This window comes from Drosophila santomea, chromosome 2L, assembly GCF_016746245.2.
Source record: "Drosophila santomea strain STO CAGO 1482 chromosome 2L, Prin_Dsan_1.1, whole genome shotgun sequence".
NCBI classification, from domain to species: domain Eukaryota; kingdom Metazoa; phylum Arthropoda; class Insecta; order Diptera; family Drosophilidae; genus Drosophila; species Drosophila santomea.
In genome coordinates, this window is record NC_053016.2 from 3,929,672 (window position 1) to 3,954,049 (window position 24,378).

Consider the following 24,378-nt stretch of genomic DNA (forward strand, 5'->3'; position numbering starts at 1 on the left):
GAACGGTCGCAAGCCCCACAATTAAAATGCATTCTTGAGGGCAACACTTAGCGAAAATACGGATCTATACAGAAACTAAAATAAGTTAGTGCAAAGATGCGTATTCATATTTTTAATAGCCCATTAAATACAAAAGCTATCTCCTTTTATACACCAAAAGGATTCAGCTTATTTCACTCAATTTTCTTTTAACGTTTTACATACAACCTACATAATATGGTATGGAAAATAAATTTAATACAAATTAAAATTAAGTTATCCTTGTCTTTAGTTCAACTAATTTGCTCAGTGCCGCGCACCCACCTATCCGGTTTCAAACTTGTAGCTTTCCATTTAGGTGTGAATAGAGTTTCTTTCTTTATTGTTCAACGCCCCTTTTGCTGAAAGTTCAGGTGGGCAGAGGTAAAAAATAAAGCGCAGAAGTTCTTTAGGGGCTGGGTTAAGTTCTTCGGCCTAATAGGATTAAAGCCTAAGAAGTGACCTCTTTAATGGGATTATTCGAAGAGAGAATTTGATAATTCAAGTTGTCTAATTGCGTTAAATTTGTTTATTACATTTTTGGACTTATTGAAGACGATTCGTGCGAACTTTATCTACTCATAGCTGCTATCTTTTCGCCTTAGTTGCTGCTCATTAAATTTTTCATTAGCACATTTTTACGTGGAAAAAGAACACTTAAAATTAAATAGAATATTAAAGAAAGGCAACCTATTAAGTAACCAAATCAATTAAGTGAACAAATAAGCAATGCTCAGCCATTCCAATTTGATTTTTTTAAATCCACTAAGCCGCCTTGTAACCAATTAAAAACAAGGCAACAATACAGAACTTGAACCATACAGTGGACATTCGATTGGGGGAACAAAGCCAGCTGAAGGATAACGCCTTAATTCTCACATAATTGGAATTACGATGGCAGCACCGCATTTTCAGTTGCTGCCGCTGCCGCTTCCGTTTCCGGCGGCGCTTTGCGTTGCCGATTGGTGTCATTTCGGTTGCCAAGGGTAGATGCTTATGCCCGACACCAAACACCATGGAAAATCTGTGTGCAGGCTCGGGGGAAAAGCGTGGGAAATTGGTGGTAAGGGCAGCCGGTGGCCACGTTGCATTTGCATGAGTAGCTCGGTAAGTGGAGGAGGAGCAGCTCTAGATTGACATGAAATGCAATTACGGCCAAAAACTCTGGCCTGGGAACAGGGACACCCAACGAAATGGCCGCCATAAATCTGCGCCGAAAAATGTGTCGCTTAATCAAGACACACACGCCCACCAAAAAACCCCCGGTAATCCTCGAGAGTCCCCCAAACACGAAATCCGCAACCCACTTTTCTAGCCACAGAGCCACGTCTCTTCATAAGTTGTCGCCGGGCTGCAGCCAAATTTGTCCAGTCCTGCACAGTAAGCGCAGAAAACGAGTGCCAAGTGCAGGGAACTTATGGGGAAAAGTAAACGACACTCGCTATTCAATAGATGAAACATCAATGTGTGTAATAAAATTGTAGTTATTTCCGACGGATTTCAATATGTGCGTTCAAGAAAGCCTAGTAACCTTCTACCCAAGTCCCATTACTTTGGTATAATTTTAAGTTTTTTCTCTGCCTGTACTTACACTCTCCGGCTCCTAGTCCGTGTCCGTGTCCGTGTCCACTGCCATGTCCGTGGGATCCGGCTGCTGAGTTGGCATCGGAGGGCAGCACTTGATAGCTGTCGCTGTCCACGCCGATGGCACTTGTCACATGATAGCCGTAGCCGTTCGAATGTGGATGCTGTCCGCCGGAATTGTTGCCCCCAGAGCCAGCCACCCCGCCGTATATACCCAATATGGCTTTGGGCTGTTGGTACTGGCCGTGGTTGCTGTGGTGCTGCTGCTGGTGCTGTTGCATATTCAGCTGCTCATCAGGATCGTGGAGGGCGGTGAGGGTGAGCTCCATGCCGCCGTTGCCACTGCCAATGTCCTTGGAGTCCAGAGTTCCAGTGGGGTAGTAGGGGGGTGGTGGCGGTGGCTGCTGCTGCGATTGCTGTGGATCCTGACTTAGCGACGGTCTTCGGCTGGCGTCCAAGTCGAGGTCGTACTCCTTGGCTCCGCTAGATCCTGGATTAGTCGTAGTATTAGCGTTGCCCCCTCCCACTACGCCGCCCACTGAGCTGCTCTCCTTTTTGGAGGCGTGTTTCCTGCGGCAGTGACAAAAAGCGTAGAGCAGACCAAGGAAGACGACGAATGAAAGCGAGGCGATGATGATGGCCACCAAGGCAGATGTCGTCATGGAGGATTTGTGCGGCATGTAGGACTTGCCAACTAAGAAGGGAATTATGGGATTAGTTTTGGAATTATGAAAGGACTTAATAGGTCATTTCAGAATCAAACTTGAACTGACAAAGAAAGTTGTTATTACTTACTTTCTGCATTGGCATATGCGCCGCAGTGCTCGTGGTTGGACCTCAGGCAGAGTTTGACCCGCACCACTGGACCGGGACCCGCGGTCTCGGCCAATGCCATGGTGCGATCCTCGCCCAGGTGGGAGCCACCACCCACACCCAGGCTCCTGCCCGATGTGGTGGCGGTGGTGTAGTGGGCAGGACGCGACACGTGGTTGATGATGGCCTCCTTGAAGGTCGTTTCACTGCCCGACGGTAGCAAAGTCAGGGTTTCCACGATCTCCCACATGGGCACTGTGGCGTCCCTGGTTACCAGTGATTCCACTACCGCAATGAGCGATAAGCATGTGGCGGCCACATTGATGCCCAGCACATGTGAATTGGGATCGTAGCTCACATGCAAAGGCGGCGGAATTTTGCTAACTTTGGTGGTGGCCAATATCTCGTTCGAATAGCCCGAGGTGCCTTTGGAATTTAGGGCATAAACCTTAAACATATAACTCTGATGCTGATCCAGGGGCGCGAGTTTACAGGGGTTCTCCTTGAAGCAATTGAATTCGATCCATTCGTGATTGGAATTACTGGACGAACTGCTGATCTGATAGCTGGGTATATAGCCATTACCCGAACAATCGGATAGGGTTTGTTCCCTGGGTGTTGCCACTCTCCTATAGCTCACCAGATATTTAGTACTCATAAAGCCGCCATTGAATCCAGGCGTCCAGTTTAAGACGGCATAGTTGTGACCCACTTCGAGGATCTTTAAATTCGTTGGTTTCTCCGGCGATCCTTTTGGTTGCAGTCTTATTGGTGCTCTTATGGTGTCTAAGGGATTTACAGCTCTGCAAATATACTCCCCGTAGTCAGAGTGCTGCAAGTGTGCAATCCTTAAAATGGAGGTGTATACATCGTTGTTTTCCATTCTCGTACTAATTTCATAGTGACCATCCGAAGACATTGTCAATGGTGAGGGATTGTTGCCGTATTGCCATTGAAACTCCGGTTTTGGATAGGCTTGAACTCTGCAGACGACTTCAGCGGATTCTCGCAGATCGTAGGCCACTTTGTTGTACTGGTGTATGACTATGGGTTCATGCTCGATCCTCAGATGCATTGAAGAGTTGGCAGAGTTCACATCGTTTTCGTAAAGGCACGTATACAGGCCCCTATCGTTTGGAAGCAGTTGGTTTCCGTTGGGTCTGGCCTTGCCCCTGAATCTCAGGATACTTTGCACCGCCACCACACCACCGCCGGCATCCGTGGGTGTGGTCCTTATATCGAACATCTTGCGAGTGGGCAGAATCTCAGTGCCATCCTTGATCCAACGAATTTGCGGTGTTGGCTTGCCCTTGGCACTGCACGTGACTGCATAGTCCACATCGCCCACCCTGCGAGTCATATGCTGCTGTAGTTTGGCCAGAAACTGGGGTGGCTGATGTACTTCCAAGATTATGGTGGCGATTTTACCAATTCCCAGCTCATTGACCGCATGACAATGGTACTTGCCCTCACTGCCCAAGTGTGCTTTTGGTATCGAGTACTGTGGGCCTTGCGCCAGAATTTTCTGCGTATTTCCGATGTCACCATCCATATCTCGGAACCATCGGTATTGGGGAACAGGCCATCCTGGCGGATTCGCCGAACAGGTCAGAGTCACACCATTGCCCACGTGAACGACGGGCTTGTTTGGCGTTATATAAGCCTGTCCCGGCCGATGTCGAACTAATAGAGCCACCGTGGAATTGCCCACACCCTCCACTCGTTTCGAATTGAACGGCTGCATAATGTTCACCGATCTGCAGATATAGTTGCCAGCATGCTCAGCTCGCACTGAACCGAGGGTTAACAGCTCTCCGGTGTATCGGAAATCCGGAGCACCTTCTTTGAGCCATTCGACATTGATGGGCGAAGGATTTGCGGTGACATTGCAACGAATCAAAACCGTTTCCCCTTCCTCGGCCTCGTGGGTTTTCGATTCGATAAACACTATCGGGGGATATAGAACATCCAAGACTATATCTTTTTCGCCAGTTTTGCCCAAGCCGTTATCCGCACTGCACGTGTACTTTCCGGCATGATGACGGTTTACCCTATATATGGTGTGGGTGGGCGTGGCACTCACATATTGACCATTTCGGGACCATCGCACATTGCTAACCATGGGCTTGGCATCCACTCTGCAGTCCAGTTTCGCCACATGATCCCGTTCCACTTTTAAAGGATTCTGTGGTCCCACCTCCACTCGCGGATAGTCTATAAAAATATAGGGGAAAATAGGAGATTAATTTTAATGGAAAGTTTAATTTCGGAGTACTTTTAAATTTTGATATGAATATCAATTTGATTTTGATATTCATTGGCCTTTTTTATGCAAGCATTAGAGTATATTGGTTTCATTTAATAATCTTAAAATGATATGAAAACATGTATAGTATTCGATTTAATTAAATCAGTATCAACGCACCAATAAAACGGCAAATATTTTTGGCATTGCGGGCAGCTCAGTTTATAAATTATTCACTCTATTTTTTCGGTTCATTTGGGTTAGCATACAAATTGGCAATTACAGTAGTTAGCTTAGATTCTCTACTTGGTTGGCTGGTTGTTCGGTTGTTCGGGCCATTAACTTGTCAATAACCGTTTTCAATTACACGAGGACGGCAACATTTTTCCAGGGACCCACCAAAAAAAAAAAATCCGCTTATAGCTCTGAAGGACGTTGACGAGTTCAGCGTGACCCATCGACATTTTTAAATAATGCCATTTTGCGGAACAAAAAAGCATTATATGTTTACTAGGATGTATATTGGGGAAATGGCCCTAGAAATAGCCGCAAGTAGTTTTTGTGGCAATTTTACAGTGGTTGCGGTTCAGTTTTATATTTTATTTTATGTACAAATTTGCATAATATTGTATGGTATGAATTTTTAAACTTTGTTTTGACGTTGTTGGAATCTAATTTGTATTTAATTAGATTTTAGTAAAACTTTACGTTCAATAAATACATTTGTTTATTAAAGAAAAATAATTTTGATGGGTAATGAATGACCTATTTATAAAAGTACATCCATTGTGCCATAACAATAAAGACACTCAATTGAAAGTCATTGAAATGTCTACGATAACACCTTATTCGAGCACCACTCATAGTGCACTTTATCTGTCATTTATCTGCCAACTTTTCCCATTTCCCAATGTCGAATCGGAAAATCCTTCACCTTACCCTGGCCGCCTCGATGTTTGAACATTTCACTGACTTTTAGTCGTTTAGCTCACCATTGTGCGCGTTGGTCATTTGGTTTATGTGCCGTTAGTTTCATTCCGTATCGAATCGTTGGCATTACCCCCCATTTTCCCGCTTTCCCGCTATCCCACTTGCCCACCCACTTATCAGCGCCCCCCGCGGAAAGCGCGTTCAGTCAAGCGTGAGGCATAATAGTGGCTAAGTATAATTGTAGCTGTTGCTGCTGTTGTTGTTGCGCCAATTAACTTTCGAACACTTTAGTTTAATCACCGTCTGCCCAACTGAACGGAGTCTGACCTCCTAGTCAGGACCTCCACCTCTACGTCCACGCCCCCTTTTTCAGCCATTTCCCTGCGATAATAGCTGATATGGCCCATTGCTGTTGTCGGCCCAGCATTTTGGCCAATTGTTTTTGTTGGCTCTAACTCGTGAAGCGACGTAAATGTGCCTGCGTCATGCTCTAAGCTCCCAGGACTATTCAAATGGCCGCACAAAAATCAAGCATCGAATACTTGAAATATATGAAAGATATTTGAAGAAAAGAATATATATAAATGTATTTTTAAAAACCATAAACTAAGGCTGGATGGGAATGTTATAAAGTGTGTATATATTTTATATTTGAATTAAAATACATATTTCAATTACGTGTGTAAAGCACACTTTTTCCAAAAGATAAAATTTATCTTGTATGAAATTTCAAGTCGTGTTGATATTTTTCTAAGCCAAAACACAAACTTTTCCCAACACAAATACCCTGCAAAAAAAAGCTAGAAAAATGCTGCGTTATCCGGAACCCAATTACGCGTCGCCCGAAAACATTAAAGCCTAACTCCTAAATGAGGGGCACTGTGTGAGTGTGCGTGTACGTATGCCGGTGGTTGTGTATGTTTGCTGGTGTGTGTAATTATAAAATAAAATTTAATGAGCAGAGCCCCGACCAGAAAAACAGAAGCCACCGCGGAGGAGGATGAAAAAAATCAAGTTTGCATTTCAACACATGCTGTTGCCACCATCGTTCCACCCCGAGAAAAAAAAAACCCCATTTTTGTGGAGGAGGAAGAGGAACCCTTGGGGCATTTTCATGCCCAGCCATCCATGTAGTTTCACGCTGATGTCGGGGTGTTGCTGCCACGCCCATTTCACCCATGCCCGCCCCAAAAAGTAGTAGCCTAGTCCAGGAACCTCGCTGCTCTGACATTTTCGCTGCTATATTCGCTGCTTTTTTGCTTAGTTTTATAACAGCAAAAATATGTAAGAAAGGAGAAAAAAAAAAAATTATTTTCCTTGAGATAGAAGTAATGATTTGGGAATGGTATTTGGTGAGTTCATCCCAAATAAAGAGAAATATTTGTGGTTTTTCTGCGACATAAATTTGGAGGAGTGTGACGAACTGAGTAAAAACTGTATGTTAAGTGAGGGAGAAATAAATTTTAAATGCATAACTTGGCTGCAAAAAAAAAAACGTCTAAGAAAGTGGAAAATGCTGCATATTTACTTATATTAAGAAAATATGGTTGAAACATTTTTTGGGAGAGAGTGTATTTGAAAATCCGTAGTTCTGTAAATAAAACCTTTTATACAAAACTTTTTAAATGAGTTGGTTGGGTTGGACCTTGTTCACATGTATGCTGGCACGCCTACCGCTACGCCTAGAATCCAACCACCTTCGTTGCCCCTTCCATATTTCGACACTCCTTCGCCTTGCACATTGTGATTTTATGACCGGCTACATTAGTGCCATGAAATATGCTCCACCTGCCCCTGCTGCACCTGCAGCTCCACCTGCACTGCCAAACCACACAAACATAACCCACCCATCGTAAAACCAAGCCAACGCAATACCAATCCCAATCCACAACCGAAACCCAAGCCGCCTCGACGAGATCCTGGCTTCCGGCAAGGCAGCGTTAAATAAAAATGAAACGTTGCGCATACGCCGCGTTGGCCGTGGCGTAACTTATGCCCGCTGGCCATTTTTGCAGCGAAATTTAATTATTTAACCCGGAACTGGGCCGAACTCGGGTTCTTTTTTTGTTTACAGCTGGTTGCTGGTTGCTGGTTTCGCGTTTGCTGTTTCAGGATGTATCACACACACCTGCGCGGAGTGATTTTAATGAGTCGAGTTTGCAGTTTGGCTTTAAGCTTTTCTCTGGTTATTACTCGCCTGGATGACACCGGAAAAAATACAACCAAGGAAGCGCGACAATTTACTTCTATATAAAGATGCATTAAAAAACAGCTCATAGCATTAATAGTAAGCAGCATTCGTACATAATTAAAAAATAAACAGAAAAATGCTGCCCTTCAGTACATTTAACAAAAATACTTTGTTTTGATCACTGTATTTGCAAAGAATGCTTTAGTTATATATTAATGAGTAGTAAAAGTGAAGTTAATTAACATAATTTAGTAAACTTGGTTATTAGTCATGCGCAAAGCTCAGCTTGGATTGCTAAAGGACTAGATATAGCATAGAATTTTTGGCAGTGCGATTATGACTTCGCCAGCAGTCACTCCCTTTGTTGAACTGACATCTTCCGAACCCTGCTTTCCATCTTGTTCAAATTGAAAAGTTACTCCCGTCAAAGGCGGCAAACCCAAGGAGTCGTTTTGGGGGATGGGCAACTGGAGGTAGGGATGCAGCTGCCTCGGATCCTTCTGCTCCTTCTTCCTTTGCCTGCTGTCGCGTACGTGTCACAGTGAACACATCACGTGACTTCCGGCGCGCGTGCTTGCAACACCTAACCACCACCCGATTTCCCAATTTTCGCCTCACAAATTTCAGAACATTTCTCCAGCCTTTCAGCGCACAAAAAAAATGAATATCGAAATACCAGGGGAAAATGCGCTCAAATTAAGAAACCAGGCGTGAGCAGAGATTCTTCTTGGCTAAAACTGGGTAGAAAACTATGTGTAGTCATACATCAGATTTTCTTAATTGCGTTTTTGTTTGTGCCATAAATAAATTTCAAATAAATAGGTATACTTTATTCCTCAGATTGCCCATTAATACTCTTTCAATAAGTGTGATTCTAGATTTATCTGTGTATTTTATTTTATTTGGTAAACATAAAATACAGTGGGGTTAAATCAAATGACTACCTCTTATCTCTACTCTATTCAACAAAAGCGCACTAAAAATGCCACATCATTGAAATGCCCAATGTATACAAACGGATTTAAAATAAATCAAGCGATGCTTGCACGAGAGGGTAATCATTATGCTGCGAATATTTCGCAACCACTCTTTTGTCCCACTTTTGTGGGCCCACAATCGATGGCTTATAAAAACTTTAGCACACTTTTTTGGGTTGCAAAAATGGGGTGGCCACTGGCCACTTCATAGTGCACTTGATTGCGCTTTGTGCACTGGTCCATAGGTGTCATATGGCCGCTGGAAATTAATTGAATTGGCTTTGTAGCCCTTGTAGCGGTTGTGGAGGGTGTGGCGGGTGTACATGAGAGTACAGTGAGTACTGCGAAAACAAAAACAAGTGGTCAAGTCCTTTGGAGCACTTGCGGTTGAGTCGATGATGAAGTTGCAGTGCCGGGGCGAACCAAAAAGTGTAGTGCAGTTAATTGAAATTGGGCAAAGCAATTAATTTGCTTTTGTCACAAAAGCTGTTAAGCTGAAGCACAGGACACCCGAAAAACACTCGACCAGAAGAATCCTTTGACGCAACATTTGTTTCTATAATTTGTGCTTAAAGCGGCTTAAAGTTTTTTTATTTCCCGCTACATACCTTTGCCATGGCTACTCGAGAAGTCTCAAGTAGAGAGTTCTTCCGCCGGAGTGGAGCACTCGAAAGTCCAAAGTCTAGCTGGGTCCACTACAACAATGCCGCATTCATTAAAATGCTGTTAAAAGCCAGAAATTTAAAACTTGCCCAAAAGAAGTCGGCTAAACTTGAAATCGGCTTAGGAAAACTGAGGAGGAAAAAAAAACGCCAGCAAGCAGGAATCTTCAAACGTACACAGAGAACGCAGTTTAACTTTTCTAATTTCTTGTATTTATGTAACCTTCAAATCATTTTGATGAAATTATTTTTAGTTTCATTACAAATACGTAACATCTTAAGTTGCGCAGAAGACAAATGGGGAGGGATATATTTAAATCTATACTAATTATTTCTTAAGTGTAACAGAATTGCTAGGCACAGTTTTCGGTTTGAATTTTCGTCGGCAGAGCCGCATTCCTTTTGTGGTTATGCAAATGGCCAAGAAGCAGGCCAATAACCAAAGCCCGGACCAAAAACAGTTGGCTGACATTGCCCGGCACTGACACTAATTGCAATTGTGTGCAGCATTAGCCCGACTTTCTGCTCCTGTCCTGAAGTAAAAAGGTTTTCGTGTAGCCAAGTCAGCAGACGTCGCTTACTTGATTTTTCTATCCCCCCCCTTATCTCCTACGAGTTTTCCTCTTTTCTGTTTTTTTTTTTCCCCTGGCACATTTGTGGCTCGGCAGTGGCATAATCAAAAAGGACAAGCCACCAGTCTCCTGCTATTCCAATGATATTGGCAAGACTCGAATCTCGAGACGTGCTGACTTTACTGGGATGTGATTGTGATTGGGATTTGGGAATCGGATTGGTATTGGTCTGTTCTCGTGGCTCGCTCCTTGCGAGTGTTTGGCTGCCGTGTCAAGGTGTCGACGGTGGTGCGATGTGGTTTGCTGCAACAGCTGCACCACAATTACCGATGTATGTGGGAATTGGGTGTCGTGTAAGACTCGAAACCAAACTCAAAACTGAGTATTACTGAACTCAATTTAAGTGGTTTATGAATGGAGAAATTATACATTTTTACTTTAAAGATGTCCACAAATGTAACTCAAATATTTGGCAATAAAGAAACGATTTGCGAGCGTTTCCGACTGCCATTGCTGGTTCTGTTTGTTCGGGCAATCTTCTGGCTAATGCGCATTATTGTCGTTCGACATTTGCATGCCGCACACCTGGGCCCTATTGCACCACCCAAAATCACCGTGCACCACCGTGGACCACTCACCCACACAAACACACACACACACACACACACATAGCGAAAGCATCTTTTTATTCAAATTGAAATGTCTTTTCAACGGGTTTGCTTTCCACTTCAGCGGCCCGCGACACATGAGTGCTGTTTGTCTTCGTCGCCGGCGACTTTTTGGCCAAGGATCCCGCAAAAAAGCAAAAGAAAACTCAAAAAGAATGCACGTACATAAAGGCATAGGCAGTTGGAAACAAGTGAGCAGAATATTCCATACGCTTACTTAAAAAAAATTGGTTCAAATTGGTACAAAGTTTCTACAAAATTAAAATTTAATTAAAATTTAATTTTACATTTAAATTAATAAATTGTGTATTTATTAAAAGAGTATATCCTTCACATTTTCACTGTCAAACTCTTATATTCCCCTAAGTTTTGAATACTCTAAACAACATTCCACTCTTGCCGCGTATGAAAAGTGAGGTGGGATTTATTTGGGTGGCGGCGGAGGCTTGGCAGGGTTTTATTACGTGCGGCGCATGCAACTGAACAAAAGTCACGTGCAGGACGACACACCTGTGCGGTGGTGGGTGGGGAGTAGTTTTGGCATCTCAGGTGGGAGATTGCATTTGCCGAGGACGAGGGAACAGCAAGATGAAACGTGCCTCTCACGTGTGCAGCAAACTGTGCCAAGTTGACAAGGCGGTGCTGGTGGCGCCCCTTCTAGTTTGTCTATGCGTGGCCACGTTGCGTATGCGCATTTTGATGGCCTTGCCGCTCACTCGAAGTGAAACCAGCACAACCCACGCACTTTGCAACCATATTTTTCCAAGCCGGAATCCATCTAGGAATAACGCAAAAAGCGCGAGCTAGAGACACATTCAATAATTTCATTTTGGTGATTTTTCGCACGTTATAAAACACTCAACGGCCGGCGAGAAATCATCGCTTCGCTGAGAAAATGGAGCATTGGGAGTTTATTTTTTCCCAAAAAAAAAATATACGTATATATTTTTTCCAATTTTTGCTGTATCAAATTTTTTTCTGTCTCACGCTTCTTTTTTTGAGTTTTTTCTTTTGTAGCTGCTGGCATAAATCAATCAAATGCAGGCACAACACGCAATGCACACACACAAACAGCTGGAGCAATAAAATAAACAAATGAAGTCGGCAAACTGAGATATACTCTATACTCTTGCTCTATAAATACAGCTGCAATCAAAACAATAGCAATTTTTATCTCTTCAACAACTTTGTGAGATTAATTTATGATACTTTCAGTATTCGTAGAAATTTTATATTTGCTAAAAAATTTATTTCCTTTTAAAACTAACTATCCTTTATCTATACACTACACTACATTCTTATATTTTGAAACCAACATTTAAAGCTATCTATTTAAGAACTAGCTTTGTTTTCACAACTGTATAAAAACGAAGAAAGTGATGGCAAAGGAACTCGTATGAATCGAATGACATTGGCAGCGCTTTCAAGAATCCTTGCAAACATTTTCAATTAAAAAGCTACTGTGCCATTTGTCAGCTGCTGCTTCCCTGATACGTTTTCTTCTTTTTTATTATCTACGTCCTACTTCATCCATTCTTCGGTGGCTGCTATCAATTGCTTATCAATCACAATCAAGCGACAGCGCCGTCTCCGCCTCGCATTCATATCTGTCTCAATGCAGCTGTCGCCCAGTGATTGTCAAACTGGGGTTTTGGTCCACGAAAAATGGAAATTAGTAACTTATGTCTGATTTCCGCTGCCAAAACTTTTTAGGGTAGTAGAAAAAAAGCGTTAAATTTTAAGCTGTTTTGGCAGTAAATTTGAGGATATTTTCGAGCTCGCAATTCTACAGAAGAATTTTTAATTCAATTGTTTTAGTCCTCCTCACCAGCTAATGTTATACGATTAACAATATGGAATAAGTTTATTATACATTTATTAAAACGAAATAATTATGAACATGCCTGATTATACCCAGAATATAGCACAGCTCTCAGAATTAGCCAGCCAATGCGAAAGACACATTCAAAGGACCAAAATTACTGTTCGTCCCCAGGCGAACTCCTTCAACAATGACCGGCAAACTGTATTCGATTGGCTGTCTGCCATTGAACTTGGACATTGGTTTTTGGTCTATATCGCCTGCAGGCGCTTCAGAAGCCATGGAAAAGCCAAAATGCCGCTGCAAATTCAATTGTTCTTGTCGAACGTTTGGCAAATCTGAGGCCAAAGTTTGTTGATGTGGCTGCTGCCGTTGGAACTAGCAAACCCGTAGGCTCCTTCAGCATAAATGCACCTTAGAGGCCCACTTTTGACCCGAGACAGAGGACCGGGGGACTCGGTGTGTTGGGCAAACAAAGGAGCCGACTGGCTGCTAATGGATTTTAAATGAGCCCCATAAATAGCAGCAAGTCGTTCTGGCACACGCCGAAAAATTGCATTTGCCACGCCTGCCGCAACCATAAAAGGAGTCCCACTGGCTGGAAACCCCCCTTTTGCCATTTTCTTAACCACTTGGCTGTTGTCATTTATTCTTGTTCTGTTTGGTGTCTGCTTTGCCTCGGGTAGTGCTCCTTTGGCCTGCTTTCCTTGGCTATGTGTTACCCTTTGGTTGCAGGTTCAACTCACACATTTCTTGAACCTGTTTGTAGGGTGTCTACTTATATTTGCTTTACTTTTTAAAAATGTTTTTTTTTTAACGAAATCCAAAGTGTTGTTTTAGAGATTTACAGAAAGTTACTTTGAAAACTCTTAGAAATAGTTTTAATAAGTATCTGTTAGGCAATCATGCCCGTTTCTTCAACTTTTTCTTTTTTTTTTTGCAAACAGAAGGACTATAAATATTTGTTACGCTGACGACACTGGGGAAGAATCACACACAGAGAACACGTATTTATAGGAGACATTTATATATATAAACATATATGAGTTGTTCTTGTTGTCTTCTTCTGCGGCTACAAATCCGGCGTGTATAAAAATGGCTGCAATTTATGTTTTCCTATGAATATATTTGTGGGATACTCGGCTCTACTCCACTTTGTGCTTTCTTACACCCCCAAACCACCCACTTAATATATATGTATGTATTTTTTTCTCTGCCTTTTATTGCTAGTTTGTTACTTTATTTGATTGCATAAATTTTATGCAGATTTCGTAACATGTCATTGCTAGTGATTTTTATTAAATGCAACGCGCGGTGACAAGTATATTGCGCATACGCCGCGTTGTCCCGAAAATTTAATATCCGCCTCAAATGTGTTATGATGTTTTCGGGGCTAAAGTTGCCAACTAATATGACAAGTTGATGCCCCGGTCATTCTGCAGCAGATTTCAGTTGTTGTGGTCCAATAACTAACAATCAAGTGGTTATGTGTGGGGGATTTTTCGGGGGAGTAGTTTTGGGTGGCAAACACTTTATGTGTCTCGTGTCATCTGCTTGGCTTTTTGGTCACGTTGGTCATGCGACAACAGCATGTGTTCCCATAACGCAGTTGCCAAACTTTAATTACAAAAGAAATGGCCAAAATGAAGAATGCGAATCGAAAAACAAGTTTGTCCGGTTTTGCCTGGAAAATACTTGGTTTACCTCTGGCAAAGTTTTTGAGGTAAAGTAAGTTATTTGATTTAAATGAAGTGAGTATAATTTGGTTGTGAATTTTCTTTCATTTAAAAAAAAGAGATTCTTTTTAAATGCATGTTTTCAATGATGCCAAGCGAATTTAATATATTTAATAAAGAATGTAATTTCCCTTTGTGCAGTAAATTTGATATTTGCCGTTTTAACACAGACTGACGTTTAAACTAAAAATGCCATAGTATGAACACATGGTCAATGACTTTCTTTTAAATTTTATAAAGTAGGACCACATAATATTGGAATTTTGTAAAAAATGTAATAGTTCAATTGTTTTCTCGCAGTGCAACTGCAAAACCCAACTACTCACAGTTGACATTCAGCGTGACGCTGGTCTCCAGCATATGACCCTCGGGCATGGCACGATTCCAGACGACGCATTTGTACTTGGCGCCATCGTCGGCCCGTCGGGGAACAATTTGGAGTGTGGCGTTGGTATAGTGGTTCTTCGATCCGCCCTTCAGAGCATACGACTGCAGTGGCACGGTGCTGCCCTCTCGGTACCAGCTGCAAAAAATACACAAGTGATAGCCACGATTTAGTGCCAAAAAATGGGAGAAGCAAAGCGGGATGTGCAACCATGTGCCCTAGAAGGATTATTAATGAAGGCGACCGCCCGTTAAGTGATTTACTTTGCCACATAACCAAAAGGGAGATATAGAAAAATGAATCAGTTGGCTACACTAACGAAAACCAAGGAAAAATGTTACCTTAAAATCACTTCTTTATACGCGATAATAAAACAAAGTTAAATAGGAATGTTAAACTTTTCAAATCCCTTACGTTATCATTGGATCTGGTGAGCCACCAATACTGCTGCAGGTCAACTCCAATGGCTTCTCCTCGGTGGCCACCGCCAAGTTTCCGGGCGTGACCATTGGCGGATGTGGAGCCGTCAGCACCGTCAGATTGTAGAACTCCTGATGGACATCTGCGCCCGTTCCCTTCGCCTTGATGCGGCACTCAAAGCGTCCATTATCCCGATTATAAGATGTGTTTTTGATTTGCAAATCGTAAATGCCGCGACTCGGTCGAAAGTCCAAGCTGTTTGAAAAAAGAGAATCAAAAAGAAAATAAGCAATGAGTTCTGAATAAACCTGGAAGCGATTTATTAAGTATGAGAATGGCCGGAGAAAACTTTTTCTTTATGTAAATTAACTGCGTTTTATGTTGAATTGCGGCAGCTGCACACACATTTCCCAAATTTATTTATTTATATATTTGTTTATCTTTTTATAAGACACTGTGCGCAAATATACGTTTTTTTAAATTATGTTAGTGCTACAATTGGTTATTACGACGAATGAATAATATTTCTTAAAATAATGGAAAAATATAAGCAAGTTATAGTTTCTATAAAACATTAATAGAGCTCTGAATGAATGTCTTTGATTCATAAGAAAATATGTATTTGTTAAGTTTTATCCTTGCTAAATACTTCTTAAAAAACATGTTCCGTATAAAGCAGAGCATCCTGAAGTCCTTGCTCTTGAGATCCTGGGTTATAAATTTATACTCACTTGTTTTCGTTAAGTAGCTTCCCCTTCCCCTTCCTTACTTTCATTTTCCTCCACTCACTTCAGCTTGTTGTTCATTTTCATTTTCGTTCGCCTTTTGTTTTCCATGTTTTCCCTACACTGCGCGCGTGTGTGTGTGTGTGTGTGTGCATGTCGTTGAGGTTTCCCTCGGTTTTTCCTCGATTTCATTTTGGTGGGGCTTAAAAGCCATGTTCCGAGGCCGGTGCGAAATAAAATGAAAAATGCTCATGGCAAATTAAGCGTCGAACTCATTTTTGTAAATTTATTAGCCCAATTCTTGTGCCGGACTCTGATGCCCGACGGTCCTGTCTTGGGCATTACATTTTTATTAATTTAACATGGCTGGCGTTACCTTGCTGATGGGATAAGGGGGCAAAAAGCCGGATTGACTAGCTAAAACCAAATGGAAAAACTGAATCAAGCGTAATAGCCATGGAGTTGCTGAATACGACCGCGATACATTTCATTTCTTATTCACTAAATGCTAGGGGTATCTCGATTCCATGCAAACGCTAGGCTCTGGTAACCCAAAAATAATATGTTTCAAAACATTTAATAAATATATTAAATATATATAAATTTTAAGTCAACATGCTTAACTGTTTTAGTTAGAGTTATCCTCTTCTTATGCGAAATGTGCGAAATTTTTATCTATCGTAATGCATTTCGTTTCGTTAAATAATAGATGTACGAAAAAAAAGCCCATTGCAGAAAATTGCTTTCTAGACGTGGATTTTTTGCCTTAGTTTTAATTTCTTATGATGAAATTTTGCGCCAACGAAAACGGAGGCGTGTCCTGGGGCTAAGCCGTGCCAGAAATCGAGCACTCGACATTATTAAAGTGGATCTTATAAACTTCTTCAGGGGCAGCGCAACGGGATGCAAATTTTACTCCTTGCTCAAAAAACATATATATATAAAAAAAATTTTCAATTTTGATAACTCTCCAAGAGGAACATGTGTATATGTGCGTTAAAAAAAAATAGAATAAATGGGAAACTCGAGAAGAAATGGTTGCATTTTGTAGTTTGGGCTGAGATTTCTTTTCGGGTTTCCTTCTATTTTTCCCGCAGCTTTTGCCATTGCATTTCCGGCAGCGACTTTTACGAGGCAGCAGGCTGTCTTGAAAGTATCCTTAAAAACGGGGTGGGGAAGCTGCGAGGAAAGGGGATGGCTGTGGAGTGTATGGATGTGTAGTGTGGGTGTGGAGCTGGGAAAGGAGTCGTCGTCGTGCATGTGAAGCACATAATTGCCCCTGCCAGGAGGCCTCTGATGTCCTTGCAGCCTCGAAAAGAACGAATTTCTAATGTGTACGTAAGTGCTGTACTTCTGCCTGCGCTCCCCCAGCATCGCCATCCTTGCTCCCCCGCCTTTTGTTATTATGTTGCATCGTCGCAGGACTTATGCAAAACAGTCGCTGAATTGTTATGCAAATTGTTGCCAATTACATGGCAATGCCTCCGTTCGCCTCAATAAGCACAACAAGAAGGACCATGCACATACCACTTCACGGAAAGTATTGAACAATTACACTGACCTACATGTCTTTTGTAATTGGATATGCGGTGTCGCCTGTAGTTGATTAAAAATCTAGGAAAATATATAGCTCAGAAACTATGTATCTGAAGAAACCTAATGTAGCAAGCAGGCACACTACCGTAACATACACACAGTGATTGTACATACAGTCCTAGATATACATACTCTTAGTTTTAAGTACAATTTTACGCTAATGTTAAGATCGTGCTTACGGACACTACTTTGTGCGTCCCGTTCGCACGATCAGCAACTGACACACCAATACATACATGTAATAGGCTAAGAAGGAACGGAACGAAGAAATAAAGAACACTTCGTTTGTGACAAGAAGAGAGAACGGCCGCATTTGAATCGCCTCCTACACTAACAAATTAATTAAATGCAATAACTTTCCGTCAACCAGGCTCTAATTTTGCATTATGTAGGAATTTTCCACATTTATGCATTACAGTGTAGATCCTTCTGAAGGACTAAAGACACCGGAAAAGTCGGCTGGCCAGCTAAGCTCACAAACTTTTCCCCACTATCAATCGAGCGAAAGCGATGGAGTGCAAGAAAGTGATGAAGCGGAGGCAATTGGGGGGAAAACCTGAGGCAAGCCACTTGGCTTGTTAACGGTAACTAAAGCTCACTTTATAGTTGGTCATGGGCGGCGGCAGTGTCGGCAAATGGGGGCAGGAAAAGTGGGCGTGAGCGTGGGCGTGGGCTGATTATGTTATTATCGGTTTAGTATCGAAGTCTTATGGCTCGTTTACTTCGTTACCCGTCTCATGTCTCATGTAATTCAATTTACCAGGACATACTTCGCCGTCCCGGCTCCTTTTTCTCTCCGACAATTTCGCATGCCAAGGAGTCATCTCGTGAAAGTAATAAACTTTTTTCCTCGCTTTCTCTCAATAAGAAAGTTTGCGCACTTGGAAAAAATTTAACTCTGGTGAGTTTTCTATTATAAAGAATTTTCCATTGAGATTACCAAAATCCATGAAAAGAAATAGACTTTTAACGGACTTTCGAGAAAAGTATAATTATCGAATATTATAATATATTTATTTGAATGCATTTTAAAAACAAACCAGTCTTGTTGTGCCGATGTATACATAAAAAGATATTAATAGGGGCTTTAAAATATTAAAAATATTTTTTGTGTTCAAATGAGGGCAAACGTTTTTCTTTAGAGTGCACAACGAAAAGGAAGCTGAAGGGGGAGCCGATGAGGGCAAAAAATGTAAACGCGCCAAATTTGACGCGTGGCAAGGACGATGGCCCGCCACACCCGCGATCGTCCTTTCACGCCCCCTCAACGATGTGCGTTATGTGCGGATAATTGACTTTTAAAATGTGTGTGCGATATTGCCACAACAGCAACAGAAACCAACCAAAGATGGGGGCCAGAGCAGAAGGGTCCTGACGTATAATTAAACGGCATATTGTCACGCTTTCCTGCAAACGCTGAAGTGTGAGGATGTGCCAGGATCTCCAGTGAAAAGGGAAACGGAGAGCGAATGAAATGAAGGATATTTCTCTGCTTTTCGTTTGTTTTTGTTTGGACTTAAACTTTGTTTTTGTCCCCTCGGAGAGTAAATAATATGGTTGTAAGTAGCTGAAATTGTAGTAAGGAGATTTTGTATAAATGTGAAACTAAAGGGACAGTACGGAAAGTCGTTTGACAACGCAAAATAATCGACAGATTAATTAACTGAGTTGCAGTGTACGCTTAATAGCTTTTAAGCTGCACTGCAAAGTCAAAGAAGATGCAGAAAAAGGGTAATTAATTATATTTACTTTTAAACCAATCTATTGACTATAATCCGAGCTTTTTTAACAACTTTTTATTTTATTAACAATCGTGGTTGGCAAGCTTCGGTTTCCTGTACCACTTAAATAATCTCATAGTCCCTTAAGAGCACTATAACTTTTGAAATTTGTCAACTTTTTAACAAGTCCGGGTAAAAAAGGAGGATAAATAATCGCAAACAGCCCAACAAATCAGCGAACAACAGAACTCACTTCTCCGGCGGAGCGTTCATCAAGTTATTCACCACCATCACCATTCTCCATCCACTGACGGACCTTATCCCCCCATTCCTGCCCCCCACAGAATCCTTGGAACCCCCTTCTATGTCCCTTTGTCACACTGTCCATCCAAAACCGGTCCCAACTGGCAGTGCCAGTGACTTATTTATGCAAATGGCCATAACAAATGAGGCGCATACACTCGACGCTCCAAGGGGAGCCGAATGGGTGGGGGGGTTGTTTTGGGGACAATGGGTGAGGCGACATTCTAACCGCACAGTGGAAACGATTAATTCGGTTCCCAGCTCAGATCCAAAACTCAAACGCTGCCCAAGCAATCCGAATGCTAGAGCCCGAGGTCGGTTTTGGGAAATTCAGTGGCCTGGGGGAGTGGGCTGCAATGCATGTCTCAATCGCGCAACATGGCAGCTCATCAGTGGCTGCCAGGAGGGGATTACTGTACAGTGGGACGGCCTCATTATTGAAACATGCTGCTAACATTAGTTATGCAAAGGCGACATTCATGCTAAATGTGACTGGGTGGGGATGCTCGAGGGCGAGTTTGTATTCATCATGCTTATTGGCCCAATCTCATCTGGACCATGCTCTATCTAGTAAGAACTATTAGATCTTCCGCCATGAGAACTATGATAATAAAAAATAGTTATAGTAGTCTGTTCGCTATACTCAGCGTACCACAAGAAATGAAATTTATTTTAGAGCTCGTGAACTTGCATTACTTAGTATCTGAAAGTAGTTACTCGAGTTTATAGCCCTCCTTTCTGTTCAATGTGGCTGGGTATTTTTCTATAAATGCCATACTCCCAATGTTTTTTAGTCGCGCCTTTAACGGCACTACGATGTCATGTCCTTACAACTCTGTTCCCTACTCCTTTTTTCAATCGTATCTGTGCTGACTTTGTCTGCTGTCCAGGCGACGGAAGTCGGATTGGCAAAACGACGTACATGCTACACTGAGAAAAATGTATATCAAACAGGAAACAGACTAGGTTTGAAGTAATTGGTTGCCAATGTCTAAGAGCGCAATATTTTAAAAAATAATTAATATTTTTCAGCGTGTATAACAGGTAGCGGATATAGAGTTGCCTCTGTGTGCCTTTTGATTTCAATGCAATCTGCCGATAGCCCGAAATGGGTATTGCCAGTGTGGCACTGCCAGCTAAACTATTTACCTCATGTGATGTTTGTTGTCGCCTTGGCTACACTTGTACCCGCCCCCTCCCCCCTCGTCATTTGATGTCGCTGCTCCCTGTGAATAGCACCTTGTGCATGTGTGTGTTAGCGTTCGCTCTTTAACGTTAACGGTAAATGTGTGCAAATGACAGCGATATGACAGGTCAAGGCAGTCAGGCGGACGCACACACGTTCACAAAGAAGGGAGACATTCCAGCGGTGCACTGAGAGAAATGCAAGTCGGACCTTGAAACATATACTCCTTCGTTTAAATGAAACTTTAAAAAAATTAATGTATTTCTTGAATGATATAGAAGTGAAACTATGGAGCATTTTTTCAGCTATAGAAACTGTATTTGTTGGGTTTTATTTCCAGTGTACTGCGCAGCGTTTCTGTAGTAGCGGTGATCTGGCAACAGCAGGGCTTCCAGTCACACATATTATCCTTGGCAAAGGTTTTAGTGTCATTGTCACCAGGTGTTGATAAGGGCTACGTGAAAAAGGCTCCCACCGAAGGTCAAATTTATGGCTTATATATATCTGTCAGTTCACAGACAATTTTTCGAAATTAAAGTTGGGCGTGAAACGTGAAATGCGATTGCAAAGAACATTTGATAAACAGATAAAATATGGATATTTTTAAATTCATCTAAAATCATATGATAAGAACAGGAACTACCATTAATTATATAACAATATTGATTTTGCCATATTGTCAAATCATTTAATGGTACGTATGATTATCCATACCAATAATAGCCATAAATGGCTGGGAATTTGCACATTTTTCCTCATGCCAACGGACCAGAAATCCAAATCAAAGTCAATTACACGACAAATGTGCCCTGAATTGTGTGTTGAGAATGTCAAAGAAATGTGTCTATGGGAAATATTCCCATTGCACTCCGTGGGCATAATCCTGTTGAGTGGCTAAGTGAGATTGCATTTGTTTTGTTCTCCTTTTTCAAGGGACCATCTCTGGTTATTTGTTTGTTTGCCTTTTGCTTGTGGCTTCGATGTTTATTCATGGCAAAAAGCTGAAAAAACAGAGAAAGACACTTTTAAAAGCCGCAATGACTCTTCATACTGACGGCATTAAGTGCGAACGGCAGTGAGAGAGTCAGAGATAGAGGCAGTGAGGGAGATCGCTTTATATATAGCCATATATGTAGCTGTGCATCATCGTGTCCAGAATCCAGAATAGAGAATCCCCACAAGCAGCTGCCATCTGCTGTCCAGCTCCGCATATTTCTCCACTGTCACTGATTTCTCAATAGATTTCACAGAGCAATGTGCATAAATCATAACTCGGTTGAGAATGTTCCTCCCACTGCACTCTGCACTGAAAGTGGGCGGAATAGGGGGCGTGGTGTGTTAAGAAAAAGTCAAACCACTGAAATGTGGGTGTGGATTTGTCCGGAGGGGCTGTGGATTTTTTCGGGGTTACGAAACTGAAACTGCAGCTGTGCTTGCGGCTTCGTTTGTTTTTTGAGATATCTCTGTATACGCTTTATTCCATTTTTTATGGTCAGCACCCAACGGCAAAAAGCTATCTATCTTTCTATCAAAACCAGTTTAATTAGAAGACTTTTAGATTACTTAAATATTAAATAAATATACTAAAACATATGCCTTCAAATAAATAATAAATTACGTTTAATAATTGAAAATAAAAGCTTTTCATTGGTGTCACTGCAGTTTTTTATGCCAGTTGTTAAAGCCAAGTTGTCTCTTCTATTGCTGCATTTTCATTTCGCTTGTACTACCAGATTTGATTTATCTGACATCCGGAAAAATGCAATAACAACACCAGCAGCGATGGCAGTAAAAATTACTGCTGCGTTGTCGCCTTGCTCGAAATGTGTGTGAAAAATAAATGTTAATATGACAGAGGTTTTCGGTCAGCGTTGCGGATCTGCTCTTATTGAAACTCGCATCCAGAAGAGAACAGCTAGCAGCCTTACGTTAACTTCGAATCTGGCCAAAAAGTGCAGAGCCAAAATTTATGAGGCTTTCGGGCTGCTTTCTCCGTCCTGTGTGCTGCTTTCTCCATTTCTCTTCAGCCTTGAACTCGGTTAATATACTTCTTATTTACGACCCTCGAGGATATAAGAAACATGCTGCTCAAACACATCTTGTGTGCGTATGCTGCGACATTTTGCGTTACTTTGCATAATTTGTGTGTTGCTGCATATTCAAAGGATTCTATTAGTGATGGAATAAAGGTTCGCCAAGTAACTAAAAAATATTACATTTTAAATTATATCAATAGTAATTAGAGACAAGATATTTAACATATGAATTAGAATAAAGTAACTAAAATTTATTATAGAAAGAGCTTTTAAAATATCATTTGTAAGCTGTGGTGTTCCTTCCTACACTTTTAAGTATAACCGATCCGATCTCATATATGTCCTCTTGTTTATGCGTTTTTACATTTTTCCTGTTTTTGCCAGTCTCTTTCATTTTCCTTGCTCACATTTTATTTTGCATATTTGGCTTTTTGCTGCAGCAATTTTTTGGCTTTTGTCTGTCTGACAGTCCGATGTTTTGTTGCCCGCTTTATATGCATAAATATGATGTTGATTTTTATGATTTCTATAATGTTTCATTATGCTGCGTTTTACGACACAAGCGGGAGTGTGTGCCCCCCTTTTTTTCGTGGTTTTAGGGGGGCTTTCTGTGGCACAGTGTACACACATGTCTGGTACATATAGGCGGGGCTATTTTGCCGAAAACGAGTATATCTCGGTTCGTTTCTGCCTTAATTTATGGGCCTTTTGTTTACCGTTGTGTGTATATTGTTTGAACAATTCGCCTATCTGGTCCCTCGGTTCTGGTATTTTGCTCCACAGTGTAATACACACTCGCCACCGCTCACCCCGCCTTTCACATTTTATGTGCGCTCAAAAGCCAATTTCGTAGAGATTTTCCCGGGTCCAAAAACTTGCGGACCCATTATAAGCGCATAATCTTTTCCTAACACACATATTCGCCCGCACAACAGGCCAAAAATGAAATGGCTGAGCTTCCCCAAGTCAACTTCTCCCTTCCTTGTCCTGTTGTTAGATAATTTTTGACTTTGGCAGACCAGAAAAATACTGGGCCAAACACACACACACACACTCTCTATCTCTTCAGTTGGCCATTGAAACTCCCAATTTTCCCCATTTTGTTCCGCAAATTTTAAAGCTCACTTCTAGGCACAGTCTTAAATGACAGTTGAAGAAGTTCGCAGGCTAATGGCAAACATTCTGGATAAGTCAGAGAAAAATATATGAAAAATTTATGTCAGGAAATCAACTATCTGTCTGGATTTCATGACAGAACTTTGAATGGAATTGAATTACATTGAATAACTTTATATACGAATTATGGTAATGGACTTGAATTTACTTATGAAAGGGTTTTCTTTAACATTAAATACATAAATCGAAATAAATACATATGATGGCATAAAAATATTTATATTTAAAACTATGGAAATCAATGTACAAAAGTCGAAAGCACAACGACTTTGATAATATTTTTCCGTGTAAAATTGCGCCCAATGTCTAATTTCTTTAGACCGATTTTTTGTTCGCCTTCTGCTTTTTATGAGCAACGCCTTACAAATGAGTTTTAGCCAACTGACAAGGCCAACTGGGAGGCGGTTTTGCTTCTCTTTGTGGGGGCGTGGCAAGTTGGAGAGCAGAGACCCCACGCCGGTCGTTCGGTTCTATTGCCTGCTTTATGACAGTTTCATAGACTTTTTATGTTTATGCCAGAGCGTTTAGTGAGCGCAGCTGTTGCGTCCGCCCGGCAAGGCCAACTGCCACTTTGAGTTGTGCCACCCATTTAACGCCTACTTCGCCTCCCCC

At 41.7% G+C, this 24,378-nt stretch overlaps 1 protein-coding gene across 4 annotated transcripts in view; it reads right to left on the reverse strand.

Annotated features, from left to right (window-relative positions):
* The window catches only part of LOC120443838 (hemicentin-2), a 103,359-nt gene that overhangs the window by 23,701 nt on the left and 55,280 nt on the right, over positions 1–24,378 (reverse strand). For all 4 annotated transcript variants that reach the window (XM_039623195.1, XM_039623197.1, XM_039623196.1 and 1 more), the window contains exons 4-7: positions 15,018–15,278; positions 14,545–14,741; positions 2,398–4,629; positions 1,610–2,296 (exon numbers count right to left, since the gene is read on the reverse strand). In XM_039623195.1, coding sequence (XP_039479129.1) covers positions 1,610–2,296; positions 2,398–4,629; positions 14,545–14,741; positions 15,018–15,278 — 3,377 coding nt within the window. The remainder of the gene's footprint in view (positions 1–1,609; positions 2,297–2,397; positions 4,630–14,544; positions 14,742–15,017; positions 15,279–24,378) is intronic.